Source organism: Fundulus heteroclitus, chromosome 6 (assembly GCF_011125445.2).
Source record: "Fundulus heteroclitus isolate FHET01 chromosome 6, MU-UCD_Fhet_4.1, whole genome shotgun sequence".
Lineage (NCBI taxonomy): Eukaryota > Metazoa > Chordata > Actinopteri > Cyprinodontiformes > Fundulidae > Fundulus > Fundulus heteroclitus.
The window spans coordinates 27,496,547-27,510,891 of NC_046366.1; the positions used below are offsets into that span (position 1 = coordinate 27,496,547).

Here is a 14,345-nt window from a genome sequence, read left to right on the forward strand (position 1 = left end):
CTCAATAATAAGCAATAAAATAAAGCGTCTGTATTCAAATACTCTCACTGATTCAGCTTAGACACAGAGAAACAAAACAACAACGCTGCTACAGCTAATTATTGGTGAAAGAAAACCAGTAATTACTGTCCATAAAGTTCTAAAAAATCTTGACTGATTAAGCTTGATGTTCAAAAACTGCTGATGCCTCAGTGTCTGGCTGTTTCTGCCTTGTTCAAGTTATTTGTCATAGCCCTGGCATAAACTTGTGTTTGTGTCCTGTTCCTTTAGCTTTGGGTTGTGTGAAACCTCGGGTGTTTCATAATCCTTGGATAAAAATACATTTTAAGTGAGAAACGTTGGTGTGTGGGGAGTAATTGGCCTCCTTATCTGTGTTTACTTCCACAGACCTTAGCTTTGGTTCCTGTATAAATTATGATGGCAAAAGTTCTCACTCCACCCTTTTTTCCGTAGGCAAAAAGCGACATTTCTTCAAAATATCCCCATTAGGATTTGTTAAACGAATGTGCTGTGACTGAGACGGATTTCCAGATGGTGCGGTTGCAGGGGCTGTGTAATCATCCGTATTTGCTATCACCTTGTCTTTGAAAACAAATAAAAAAGGCAAATTGTGAATTATTTCTGATCTTAGGTTCTCTTACTCTAAAATATTTAACAAATAAGCCATAACTGGGGTTTTTTCCTCGTTTTTTCCTTATTAACGAAGTAGAATTTTGGTGGTATGCACAAGACAAGGAACCTGATAAATGGACAAGACACGGTGTTGCGCTCGAAAGGTTTATTGTAAATAAAACAAACAAAAGATAGCTGATGAAAGGAAAGATTCCAGTATAAGCAGAATAGGCTAGAGGCAAAATCTGTGAGACTGGCATAAGTCATACATGGAGTAGGAAGGGTAAACAGATCCACAGGGCAGAAACAAAACATTGGTTGGGAAATCAGTCCTAGGTAAGAGAGGTCACAAGAACGATGAAGGCAAGGCAAGGCAAGGCAAATTTAAATTCAAAGTGCTTATCCAACGAGGGCAAAGCACACAGGGAACCCAAAACAAGAACATAGGTCAGAACAGGTGATGTGAAAATGAACACTGGATCGCAAACTCACACATGACAAGGAGCCAATGTGGCGCTGAGTGGCTGCGAGAGGCAGGTATGACTAAATGGAGACACAGGTGGAAAAAACGTCCAGGTAATCAGTGGCAATGCAGGTGAAGCTGCTCCACTAATTAGCTGAGGAGAGCAGAATTTGGAGCACAGCCCGCCCAAAAAAAAAAAAAAAAAAAAAACAACTGAAAAAGGCAGGAAGCATGACATTTGGACATTAAAATCTGCATCATGTGTGGACATCAAGGCTGGAGAAAACTCCGTCCAACTTACCAAATGTAATATCGTCATGCAATGTGCAAATGTATGATTCTTGAAATATAATAACCCACCAAATATCTCTTCCAAACTGTCCTCGATTGTCATTATTGCAATTTTTGATCCTGAGATGAGAATATCCCATATTGTGCAAGTTTGTTGTCGATCATTTTTTGTGATTGTGTTAGATGATTACTTTTCTTTTAAATCTACAGCCCTGTTCTTAGCCAGTTCATAGGCTTTAATTTGGAAATCTTTTTTTTTCCTAACTGTATCATTTCTAAACATTTCTTTTCCTGTAACAGGGTCTGCATTCATGATGGTGAACACATCCGGGCGCTTCGCAGGACAGAAGGCTTTGCTGCTGACACCCCAGCTGAAGGAGAACGACACACACTGTGTAATTTTCCATTACTACATAGGAGGAAGAGACAACAGCCACCCAGGCCACCTGAATGTCTATATCAAAGAAAACAACAGTCCCCTGGGGATGCCTGTCTGGAACGTATCAGGACCAGCCTCTCGCTCCTGGGGACAGGTAGAGCTGGCCATCAGCACCTACTGGCCCAACTTCTACCAGGTGGGAACGCATGAAGCTATCTTTGGCGTAGAGTCTCTAAAGAAGCGGTAGACATCCTATATAGTTTATCTGAAGTCATTCAAGCCCTTTCACAATGTGGAACCAGACAGAATTATTATTTGAGAAGGTCTAAACAATTGCACAAAAGCCCATTCAAGGCACCTTGGATTATTGATTTCTGCAGCTGCCTCCGTATCCATGGCAATCTGTTCTCTTTCCCTTCAATCCGAGTCACTTCCCTTTTTTTTCCAATTTTGAAAACTCATTTTCACTTACCAGTGCACATGACTGCTGGCTGGGGCAAGGTGATTTCACACTTGCCTGGCTATTAGTCTTCGTCGAGCTTGTTCCACAAGTCCACCAAATGTTAATTGATGCAGAGAGACCCCTTCACCTCCCAAAAGGAGCAGGTCCTTGGGTGTATTATTTCATTAAGGCCTGGCAGAGCCTGGTCCACATTTGGAGGCGAAGCAAGTCCTCCTGCCTGCTCATCATAGCCGCTCTGATAACTTAGTTAACAAGGGATACCGCTGAGATTCTCGCTGCTGGATGCAGTGTGGAAGGTTTAATAGGAGCCACACGGACGAAATAAGGAAAGACGTGGAAGGTAGCTGTAGCAGTCCCTGCTAACACTTTTTGTGTTCGTATATAAGCCAGTCTGGTCAGTATGTTTTCAGCCTGGCACAAGACAACTAGTGTGGAAAAAAAAAAACATTGCTTGTTGTCATCCATTCAGCTTGATGTCTGAGGCTAAACCTGGTTAGAGCTTAATTATTCCTGTTTAGTGTTTTTGTCCTACTGGAATATCTCTAGTCTGAAATCTTTTGCAGCCTCCATCATGTTTTCTTCCAAGGTTGCCTTGTCTTTAGTTCCCGCTATCTTTCCTTCAAACCTGATGCTGCCATCAATATGCTTCAAGAGGATGTGCAGTGTAAAGTCCCATGAAATTAAGCATCTTGCATGTCGGCTGAAAAGTTTGAATTTAGCGTCATCTGACCATAGCACCTTCTTCTCCATGTTTGCGCTGGCCCGAGCAGCAATGTTTTTTTTTTTCTTGCCCTTACTCCTAGATAAATGAAACTTCATGGCTAATAATTCCTGTGTTTTGCCTGAGCTGTGAATGTCTGCTGCTCCTCCATAGTTACCACAGTTCTCTTGACTGCTTTTTATTGTAATTCTCTCCTGGCTTATCTTGTTTGTTTCAGTAGATATATGTAGGTTAATAGTAATGATATCCTATTTGGATGAGGGTTTTTTGTTTTACCTATTACTGTTCTCCATATCTTTTCCCAGACCTGTTTGCTGTGTTACTTGGGCTTCTTCATACTGTTTGTCCAATGTTGTTCTCTAACGAACCTCTGAGGCTTTCAGACAACAGCTTTAGAGAATAGCTGGATTTATATTAAAAATTAATTAAACACAGATCAACTCTGGTTACTAATTAAATTAATTTGGAATGCAACTGGTTGCACTGGATAGTGTTTTTGACTATTAAGGTAAAGGGGGTTGAATTAAAATAAATGCCAGCCCTTCCCAATTGCTATTTGTAACTTCCTTCATCTTCCAGTTAAAACTGTGTCTATCACATAAAATTCAAGGAAATGTTTAAGTCAAGCCAAGTTTATTTGTATAGCACATTTCAGTACACGGCCAATGTGACGTCCTTTACGTGATTAAAACACAGGAAAATAAAAACAGCATAAAAGCAAGTTAAAAAACTGTTGAAATAAAATGTTGCGAAATTGAAGCAAAAATAAAACATAAGAAAATTTAACCTAAAATTAAATATTAATGATTTTAAAAACAGTTGGACTACAAACTTAACCTAACGATGTTTCAGTTTAACTAGAACAGTAAAAGGCAATTCGAAACAAATGCATTTTTAATCTTGATTTGAAAGAACTCAGGCTTTCAGCACTTTCACAGTTTTCTGGAAGTTTGTCCCAGATAAGTGAAGCATAGGAACTAAATGCTGCTTCTCGGTGTTTGGTTCTGGTTCTGCAGAGTAGGCTGAATCCAGAAGACCTTAGTGGTCTGATGGGTTGATACACTGACAAGTATGTGATGTATTTGGGTGATAATCCATTCAGGGGTTTATAGACTAACAGGAGTATTTAAAGTCTGTTCTCTGAGATGCAGGGATCCAGTGTAAGGACTTTAGAACTGGGGTGACGTTCTCTACTTTCTTAGTCTTAGTGAGGACGCGGGCAGCAGCGTTCTGGATAAGCTGAAGCTGTCTGATCCACTTTTTAGACAGACATGCAAGGACACCATTGCAGTAATCAATTTGACCAAAAATAATTGAAGTTTGCGACTGTAACAACGTGTGAAACAGTTCAAGGGGAGGGAACACTTTTGAAGGCGGTGTAGGTGTTTAATACATTCCAAGACAAACTGTCTGCAGCACTGTGCACTGCATCGCAACTGCGCTTCGTTGGCTGGTGAAAACATTTGCAGCTTCTGCTGCCTTTCAAACTCTAAGCGTAAAAAGGCCTGCTTTCATTTGTAATTGTTCCAGAACTAAATTGACATCATGGGTAAATGCGAGGGTGCTAATGATCTTAGCAACAATCTGTCAAGAAGGACACCAATGCTTGAAATTGTCACTAATTAACAACATGGCACTAATTATAGGTATCTTTAATTGCATAGCAACCTAGGAAATTGTCAAAGGGAAGCCACCTGATACATTGAAATTATTTTTTAATTACCAGTAAGGCTTTTAGGCATCGTTCCAGCCTTTGTGCCATTTTTGATAATTACTCGTCTGTCAAGCTATCCATCGAACTTCCAAGTTGAGATTGTCATGCATTTCCAAAACGGACAAACATGGAAACTTTCAATAAATGTAAAGTGGAATTTCCTATATTGCTCACGTGTGACCCAAAAAAAGACAGTCAATCCAGTTGCACTCATCTGTATTAATTTCCATGCAGCAGGGCTAATGAGAGCTGCTGTAATGTATTTAACCGAGTCCCACAGGGATACCCAGCGCAGTGATGTAGACACTAAACGCCGGTCCCGCTGTCCATCTGTCTGACAAATGAGAACGATGAACTTTCCTGTGACATCAACAGCTTTGCCCCATGTGAATATTTTCAGTGTGGGTCAGGCCCAATTATGCGCCGAGCTATCATTGATGTTGGAATCAATTATATCACAGCTATTAGGCGGGCTGACTGATGTCTGTTGCAAAAACAAAGGATTTCAATTAGAGCGCGGGGGCCAGTTCATTTGTCTGGTGGCAATATATAGAGTGGTTGGCCTTTTAATTTCCTTTAAATTAGCCCTTAATGAGGCCATAATTGGCACCCAAGACTTTGCTTTCATATTTTAAGAGACAAGAAAGGAAATGTATAATTAGACGGTCTTATCTGAAGGCATCCTGCCTACCAGATGATGTTCGGAACTGTCTCTGCCTCCATATTCCTGAGCCACCAAAGGAAATCTCAGAAACGTGGCGGTGTGGAGCCGGCGGCACATGTGTTTTGTGTGCGACACCTTACGTAGGGCAGAAACTAATAATATAGCAAGTCAAACAGACTTTTGCGAGTGGATATTTCAGGAGTCGGAGCATGCAAAACATGTGCGGCCGCAGCACGTGTGCCGCAATTGCCGTGCGAACCACGCCCTGGGTTTGGGAAGGGACTGGCATGCTGTTTCCCTTTTTAATCACGCTGCAGACCAGCGACTACTTAGCTCTGACATGCTGCCGGGACACACCCTCCTGTCAGGGGTTGGGACCATTTGTTTTTGGAGGAGAGTTTGCCCCTGAAAATAGGGTCAAAGTCTGTCATGTGCTGCGCAGTTGCACTTTGATTTTAGAAATTCCTTCAGAGGGCCATTCTTTTTAGAGAGTGCATGAGAGCAACTGTTAAACGCAACAGGAGCTTTTGTAACAGAAGGGGAAGCACTTTGAAGGGTTTGTTCTCTTTAGCTCAGTGACGTGGACTTTAATCTGTCTTCCCTTTTTATTAAAATGTTATTCTCTTTGTGTGTTTCATTTCTCTGATGTTTAAATCATTGAAATACAAGTAAATTCAATGTTGCCTCTAAAAATATAAGATCATATGTAGACTTTGGAAAATGTACATTGGTATTTAGCCCCTTTTTGCTCTGATACCCTGAAATAAAATCCACTGCAGCCTGTTGCTGTAGAGATTTCTTTAGAGGACTTTAGTGGACAAGGAGCACAATGAGATCCAGGTAACACTGCAGGAAGAAAGCAGGAGAGAACCTCCAAGAAGGTTAGACTATAAAACAGTCTTTCTTAGCATTAAACATCTCCAAGAGCGCTGTTCAAAAACACGATCATCCACCTAAATTTAAGAGTGGGCGAGGAGAGCATTAATCATATAAGCAGCCAAGAGCCCCATCTGGAGAAGTTGCACAGATCCACAGCTCAGCTGGGAGAACCTGTTGACAGGACAATTATAGTCCTTCACAAATTACCCATTCCAGGCCTCTATGAACGAGTGACAAGAAGAAAGTCATTGTCGAGAGAAAGCCGTAAGAAGTCCTAATGTGAGTTTGCCACAAGCCGTGTAAGGGAAGCGGCAACCTTCAGTCCTCAAGGGCTGATGATGTCTGGCAGGTTTTTAGATGTGTCTTTGCTACAACACAGCTGATTCAAATGGCTGAATTTCCATCCACTGTATCTGACCTAGCTCTACAGAGGCCTTCAGGTGTGTTGAATGAGGTCAGCATTCAGAACATGCAAGGACGCCGGCCCTCGAGGAGTAACTCTGGAGACCTCTGATTTAGAAAAACCTGTTCCAGTCACATCAGACCAACATTGAACTTTTTAGCTTGTATGGAAGTCACTAGGCGGCGATAGACTGGCGACCTATCCAGGGTGAACCCCGCCTCTCGCCCATTGACAGCTGGAGATAGGCACCAGCACCCCTCACGACCCCAACAGGGATAGACGTGGTAGAAAATGGATGGATGGATGGATGGATGGATGGATGGATGGATGGATGGATGGATGGATGGATGGATGGATGGATGGATGGAAGTCACTATGTGGTGGAAAGCTAATGTTGCTAAGGAACTTTGAAAAAAAAAAACATCCCATGGTGAAACATAATGATGGAAACTTTTCTTCAGCAGGTACATGACAATGATCTGAGTTGATGGGATGATTTGTGGAGTCAAATGCATTGGAAATTTGGCTGCAAAAGGTTAAGACTTGAAGTAAAACTGAAATACAATGTATCGATTCAGGACAACTGAATGCATACATATGATTACAATGTAACCATATGTCCCTTTAATTCCCCTCCACACGTACTTGATGCTTTTTGCACTATAAATTAATTTAAAAAGGCGTGTTTCTAGATGAGGTTACATACAGTATGGATGGTCACTGTGGTAACCTAAGGAAAACCCCTGTTACCCATCAGCTCTACTTTATCCTGAGTGGAATATCTTTCTAAAAATTAAACAGTGTTGTTGTTTTCTGGTTAGGATTAACTGACATGCGCAGGATTATCGTATTAGCTTTTAAGTCTTAAAAGGAAATCTAGAAGGACGAGAGATCAAGTGATAAGTCATTGATAAGTAAACCCTAATGTGACCTTTTTTTCTTTGCCTTTAAACTCACCCACACTTTGTGTTTGTCACCGACTGTGTGCTAATCGTCCCAGGGCTCAAACCTAATTTAACACTTGCATGTCATAACACCTGTCAGCGGTGACATATTGTGGAAATAATGTGGATGGCCTGCAGCTGTGGCACCAGCTGCAGCCCCCTGTGAAAGGAAACCGAGTGAGTTACGCGTGAGCTGGACTTTCTCCTGTGCCCGGCCCGCACGCACGCAGGTGTCTTTTTGAAGAAGTGTGTGATTTATCAGCTGCGTTATGAGTCTCCTCTCTCCTCCTCAGATTGTGTTTGAAGCCATAACCTCGGGGCAGCGTGGCTTGCTGGCCATCAAAGAAGTTGTGGTCCAGGGCCACCAGTGCAGTAAGTCTATTTTCCCTTCGCCATAAAAGCATATCATCAGAACTGTCGTTGTCCTTTTCGTGACACCTTTTGCAAATACCTGTTCGGCAGTTCTGCTCAAGGCCTTCCCGCTTAAACAAAAGGAATATGCCACAGATCGTCCAGCTATGAGGCTCCTCAGCCTCCGGTCGATGATTTGACATGCTGAAGCTCACATGGGATGACACGTTGGAGAGGTGGTGTTAAATCTATCCATTGAGAAATGGCACAGCAGTGCAAAAAAGCCCCGGAAGACAAACCCAGAACATATAATGCAGCTTTTTGTCTTTGATGTTATCTTCCTCTCTTTAAATTAAAGCAGAGAAAACAAGTAATTAGAACATCAATGTTTTTGTTGACCAATATTTTTTTTCTTTGGCATGAAATTCCCACTAGATGCTGGTAACAACCTAAATAATCCATATTTCTTTGTATACCTATTGAATGCACAAAGAAAGAGAGAGGCGGAGAAACCAGCTGAAACCTGTGTTTAGGAAGTAACAATGCTTCTTATCAATACTAACTGCAGGCCTAATAAAAGGTTACAAGTGAAATATCGTGATGGCTACAGGCAACAAGCTCACAACCTATTTGTTACCAAACATACTCATGCCATTGGTTACATATGTATTTCTAAACTTTTTAACGTTCCGGTGAGCAAAGTTGGAACCCTTAAACTATCTCCAGGTGAAATTTGTAATATGTGTGACAGAGGATTCAGAGAAAAACAATTTTAAAAAATGTCCAAAACAATAAAGTCGTACACACGACTCCACTGCTGAAGTTAAAGCACGTTTGGAGTTTGCTGCAGCCCCATTTGGACAGGTCCTAAAAATATTAGGAGAGTATAGTCTGGTCAGATGAGAGCAGAATTGAACTCCTTGGAGCAGGAATGCACGGCTCTGTGTATACTTCCTAAATCCTTATGAATGGGAAAATGTATTGGTAGATTATTGACAAAAATCTGGAGATGAAAAAAGCAGGGGAACCAGAAGGAGAGCAACTTGAACATTGATTAAAAGAGCATCAGAGTGCATAGAAAAGGTCCCCAGTACAAAGAAATCACACCCTGAGAAATGGATAATGCCTTAAAGTTGTCATCATCAACAACGGCCTTTCTACTAAGTAATTAGCATAATGCAGTCAGCATTTCTGTTCATTATTTCCTAGGTCTTTAAACTTTATTACAATAACTTAATATATTATTTTGTTTACATTTTCTCACTTGAGTTCTTCCTGGTGTGAACCCACATTTTCTGGAAATTCTGCTATAAATAAGCGTATGCTCTCTAGTAGCCTACATTTAGGATTTTTTTTTTTTACCTCTTCATCCTTTTAAGAGTTTCTTCATGTTTGGTCTTCTGTGCGCAGAAACTCCCCAGTCCGTATCACTCAAGTTAACACTGAAAGGTTTCCACACTCTCCTCTAAAGTCTTTAATCAATACCACATTGGTTCTCATCAATTGATCCATGCTTTGCCCCGCCCATCACAGCCCGAAGTATCAGGGTCCGATTGTCGGCCACTAATGAGCTGCCCGCCATCTGAAAGCAGCTGAATTCCTGCAAATGTTATGTCAATAAGATGGATTTATACGGCCGAACGTGCGGCATATAAATGTATTCCAGCAAATCGATGAGTCCTTGCGACGTGGTCGGTGTTTAAATGTGTAAGCGCGAGTGGATCAATGATCTACTCAATGGCAGTGGGGGCTCCTCTGAGTGATAAGCAAAGTGATGAGAGCGACTTCTCGGTGAAGCCTGGTCAATTCATTTTCTATTTATACGAGCGCCGGCCTAAAGGTGTTATTGTGCCGGTGGGTGGTCTTCCCAACCTCCCATCTTTGAAGGAGAGATTGGAAAAATAGATTGGGGAGCAGACGATTTGACAGAAAAGAGTTTTTTAAAGTAAGGGTGGTGGAAGAGAAAGGTCGTAAAATATTAACAAGAAATGAGTGTTGATGATGAAAGCGATAGAATTAGCTTTTGCCAAGTCTTTAGAGATTTGGTTATGTTTCGAATCAAGGTCGTTCCACTGAATTGCCCTATTTTCCTACGCGAACAGCAGCACTTATTAAAAAATGTTCTAAATAAGTTACTTTCTCCGGCCCTTCTCAGTTTGTGAACATACCAATAATGAGCTCCAATGGAAGAGAATAATGCTTATTGAGAAATGCCCCAGATCGTAGAAAGAATGCAAATGAGGGACATCAGGAATTGGAGTTTTTGACTGATTCGAGACGAGACTCTGGTGATTCACTTTTAAAGATTTCTGGTGGAATGTTCCTCACAAAGGACCGCCAGCGTTTGGCATTTTGAGGCCTTTTGAGAGTTTTTTTACTCAGCTGTCCAGTTTTCCATATAAATTCTGGCTGCAGATCTCAGTTGCGTTCATGAGACCATTTTTTTTTATTCTCATAGTTCCGGTGTAGGCATTTAATAAATGGTACGTATGACACATAAATGTCAAATAATTTGCTCAAAAGCTGAACTACTCTCTTTGCTTGGTCTCATGATTTTATCTGTTTTTGAAGGACTTAGTGGATCGTAAAGCACGTTGGTTTTCTGGTGGCTGTTTTTAAGGGACTGTATGAATATATAAATGAACAAATTATACAAAAGTGTTTCTTTTTTCTAGTGAATACGCCACACTTTCTGACTATAAAGGGAGTGGAAGTCAACGCTGGACAGACTGCATCTTTCCACTGCACCGTCAACGGACGCAAGAGAGACAACTTTCGCTTGTGGCTTCAGGTTAGGAAAGATTTTGATCAATTTTCTCTCTAGAAGTAGATTATTTGGATTTTACACTATTAAATCAGGGTATTTAAATGTGATTTTTTTATTATAATCCAATCTTGTTAATTTTGTGTCGTCTCTTAGAAATATTTTTATTTCAATGTAGGGTTCATGTCATTGAATTAGGAACGTAACAGATTATCTTCTTTAATGTAGCAGGTTTCAGTCACGTAAAAATCATAATGTCACATGTATCAATAATAATGTGCTTTATTTGATTTGGTAAACTCACATAACGTAAATAAAAACATGCATAAATGACTAGCACATTTCAGGTAAACATTTTATAGTCTGATACATTTTTAAAGCTAATCGTGTTATATTAGAATAAAAATGAAATTGTTAATTTAACACTTTTTGTCAAAATTGGGCAAAAACTTTCAAACATTGGTCAATTTAGTCCAATTCTCAATTCTGTTTAAAAACCAACATAACAATATATGAGGGTAGTGTTCAATATATTATTTTCCAACCTTCATGCCAAAAGCAGTCATTAGATATTTTTATTTATGATCAGAGGTGACGTCCTGCTGTGTAGGCGAGACCATACAGGGTTGTGTTATTACTTTTAACAAACTTTGTTAGTTTATATATTTTATTTCATTCTTATAATAACAATTAGCCTGGGTAGCTTTGTAGTTTTGTATACCCCAGAGATGGTGGATCCGTTGCTTAACTATGAGATTTCCAGTCGCTTAACGACATTTCCAGATCCAACCAGGCCCTTAAGAAAGGATGAAAGCTCAACAAAACCTGTTACCTGCTTTTAGTCGTGCTCTCCTTTAAGCCTGAGTTACCACATATATGTAGTTTGTAGAAAGTAGTTTGAATGCTGAATTTATATAATACCTTTCCAGTAATCCTCTCAAAACACTTCACCCTGTGTTAACATTCACTAACAAACATGCACACATTAATACACCAATACACAGATCGGTAGGCAACATGGGATTGAGGGCCTTGCCTAGGGAAGCAAGACGGCTACTCTTCCTGCTGTGCTGCGGTCGCTCCCAAATCTGCTTTTCTCTGAGTTCAGTTTTAAACACCTTGCTGACACTGAAAAACCAACTCTGTGAGCAATCTTTCCAAGGTAACAGTCTGAACAGTGCTATTGTCAGAGCAACCCGTGGACGGTGTGTTCACCGATCAGAGACGAGTTGCAGCCGGCCAATGAAGCTCAAACGTATCTGATTGTGGTGAACGGACGCTCTTGAAATATGTCTGTAAATGTATCCAGAGTAATGCACCTCAATCGCACCTCTGTTTATGTGGGATTGCAGAAGAAAATCTTTGGTTTGGTGAAATATCCATGATAGTGGGGGCAGAAGTCTGACCTGAAGCCAGACACTGATTCCCAGCCTCACAACGGCTTCTAGAATTAGCTTTGCGGAAAAAAACAAAAGTTTTGATTTCCAGCTGAAGCCGTCTTCCCTCTGCCCCCCGCGTGTTTGAGGCTTTACCTGCTGCAGCTGCAAGGCAGGGGGATTACAGTTGTTTCAGATCACCGCAGTACAGTCTTAACCTACATAGATGTCGACTCCACGTGGATACGGCATGCTATATCTGGCACGGAGCCGCGCAGCAGTCCTGCGTTGACCTTGTTCTGAGCGGCGGAGGCAGTGCATCTGGCAAACATAACCCGAGCTGGCTCGGCTGCTAAGCACGCTGTCACACGTGTGATCGGTCTGAGCGCGACGCCGAGCAAAAGGTCCTCTGCCAGGTACTCCATCATTTTAACAAACACATCCTCATTAGCACAGGAGCTGGAAAACAAACATTAAGTGAAGTCCCCCGATGACAGTAATGAAGAAATATTTCTAATGAACAAATGTCCCCCATCTGCCTGCTGTGAGGGGGTGACAGCTGGGGAGGAGCCCACTGTGTGTGTGTGTGTGTACGTGTGTGTGCGCGCTCCTGTGTGATGAATGTACTCCTCTAATCAGCCACCGATGGGAACGACAGGATGCAAACAGACGAGAGTCGACAACAAGTATATTGAACCGGAGTTTCTAAAACACAGGCGCAAACACACGCACAAGGTCAGGGAAACGCGCCCATTGAACCTTTCCAATTTCCAAGTCTCCAATATGTGTGTGTGTTTGTCTCTGTTCCAAACAGGGCATCGGTGGACGGGAGGCCCCGATGAAAGCCACTAAACCTTGGAACAACCGTCGCTTCATAGGTACTTTTGATGTGGAGAACACGACCAAGGGCGACTCGGGCCGCTACCGCTGCATTGTCCACTCCGACAAAGGGGTTGGAGTGTCCAATTATGGTGAACTGACCATAAAGCGTGAGTATTTGTCCGAAACACTATTGTATTTTAGCATTCGGGCAACCGTCTGATATATGGCATATACCAATCAAAACAGTGCCATATCTTATCTCCAATTAAATTTATTCAATCTGGAGCATGAAATGCACCTTTCCACTGATTTAGTAATTGTGCTCATGAAGAACCTGATTACAGACATGATAGCCTTCAATGGTCTGTTATACTCTCAGGCGTCATGAAGGATATCCTTTTGGCAGTTCAAGCCAATCGGTTTCAAGCTTTATTTCCTATTTTCAGTCTTAAGAAGGGAGATTTTAATAGGAAATGGCAGAAGTAAAATTAAAGTTTCCAGTGTCAGGTACCAGAAAATGCGTTACTGAAAACCGTCCAGCATTCAGGTCAGAATCCACTCTGGATAAACTGGGAAAGTGCTTTTTGTGTCCCACACCTGTTGTTGTTAACCACACTGGTGGTTGCTGGCTTAGAGACACGTCTCAACATCGTGGCAGCACCGCTTCTATCGGCCATAAGAGGTCACTTCTGAACAGGGCGGGGAGCGGCGCCATCTTCAGCTCTGACGTTGGATTTCTAAAGGTTTCTCAGAAAAGTAATCGTCCAAAACATGAAAAGCAAAGCTGCCAAAGTTTATCTCAAAATGTATGCATTTCCATTGCATGCCAAGCAAAATATGCATTTATTGCAACCACTCTCCAATAAAGTTACCATCAGTTAAAGTGGTCAGATATTCTATTATGGACAAAACTTTTGGAGAAATCATTCCTGAACTGACCAGGATATGAAATGCCCCCTGTGCCATGTTGACTAGTGCTGATCAACAAATCAGAAGTAGGCTTTTGGACCATTTTGGGAGCTTTGTCATATTGAACAGCCAGTGAGTTAAAGGGGGACCTTTAGTTGTTTTTCCTCTTTTGTCTGTGATGCAGGTGTGTTTCACATCTGACATTTTTATCAACATCTTATCTCACCGAAAAGTGCTTGTTTTACAAATTCAGGGCATTTCAAACATTTATTTACAGCGTTGTGAAATAATATTTGCCTCGTTATGGACTTCTTCCATTTTTCTCCTTTGTCACATTTAAATGTTCCAGATCGTCAAGTTTTCAATTGCAACAGTAACCAGAGAAAATACAGAGTCGTTTTGAAGTGATGACTACATTCAAGGGAAAACAAATGTATCAAAAACATAACTGGCCCTTTTTGCTTAATCATGATTTAACATATATTTAGTTAAAATGTACAAGGCATGCCCAGACCTAGTTCCTGTTAGAGCAGTAGTAATAGGAAATCACTTAAACGGAACCTGTCTGACAACAGGTAGAGTAAAGGTTC

The 14,345-nt window shown here is 41.3% G+C and overlaps 1 protein-coding gene across 13 annotated transcripts in view; it reads left to right on the top strand.

Moving 5' to 3' along the window:
* LOC105932254 (protein tyrosine phosphatase receptor type M) overlaps positions 1-14,345 on the top strand; it is a 263,775-nt gene that overhangs the window by 82,955 nt on the left and 166,475 nt on the right. For all 13 annotated transcript variants that reach the window (XM_036138466.1, XM_036138464.1, XM_012871320.3 and 10 more), the window contains exons 3-6: positions 1,667-1,941; positions 7,827-7,905; positions 10,560-10,675; positions 12,839-13,013. In XM_036138466.1, coding sequence (XP_035994359.1) covers positions 1,667-1,941; positions 7,827-7,905; positions 10,560-10,675; positions 12,839-13,013 — 645 coding nt within the window. The remainder of the gene's footprint in view (positions 1-1,666; positions 1,942-7,826; positions 7,906-10,559; positions 10,676-12,838; positions 13,014-14,345) is intronic.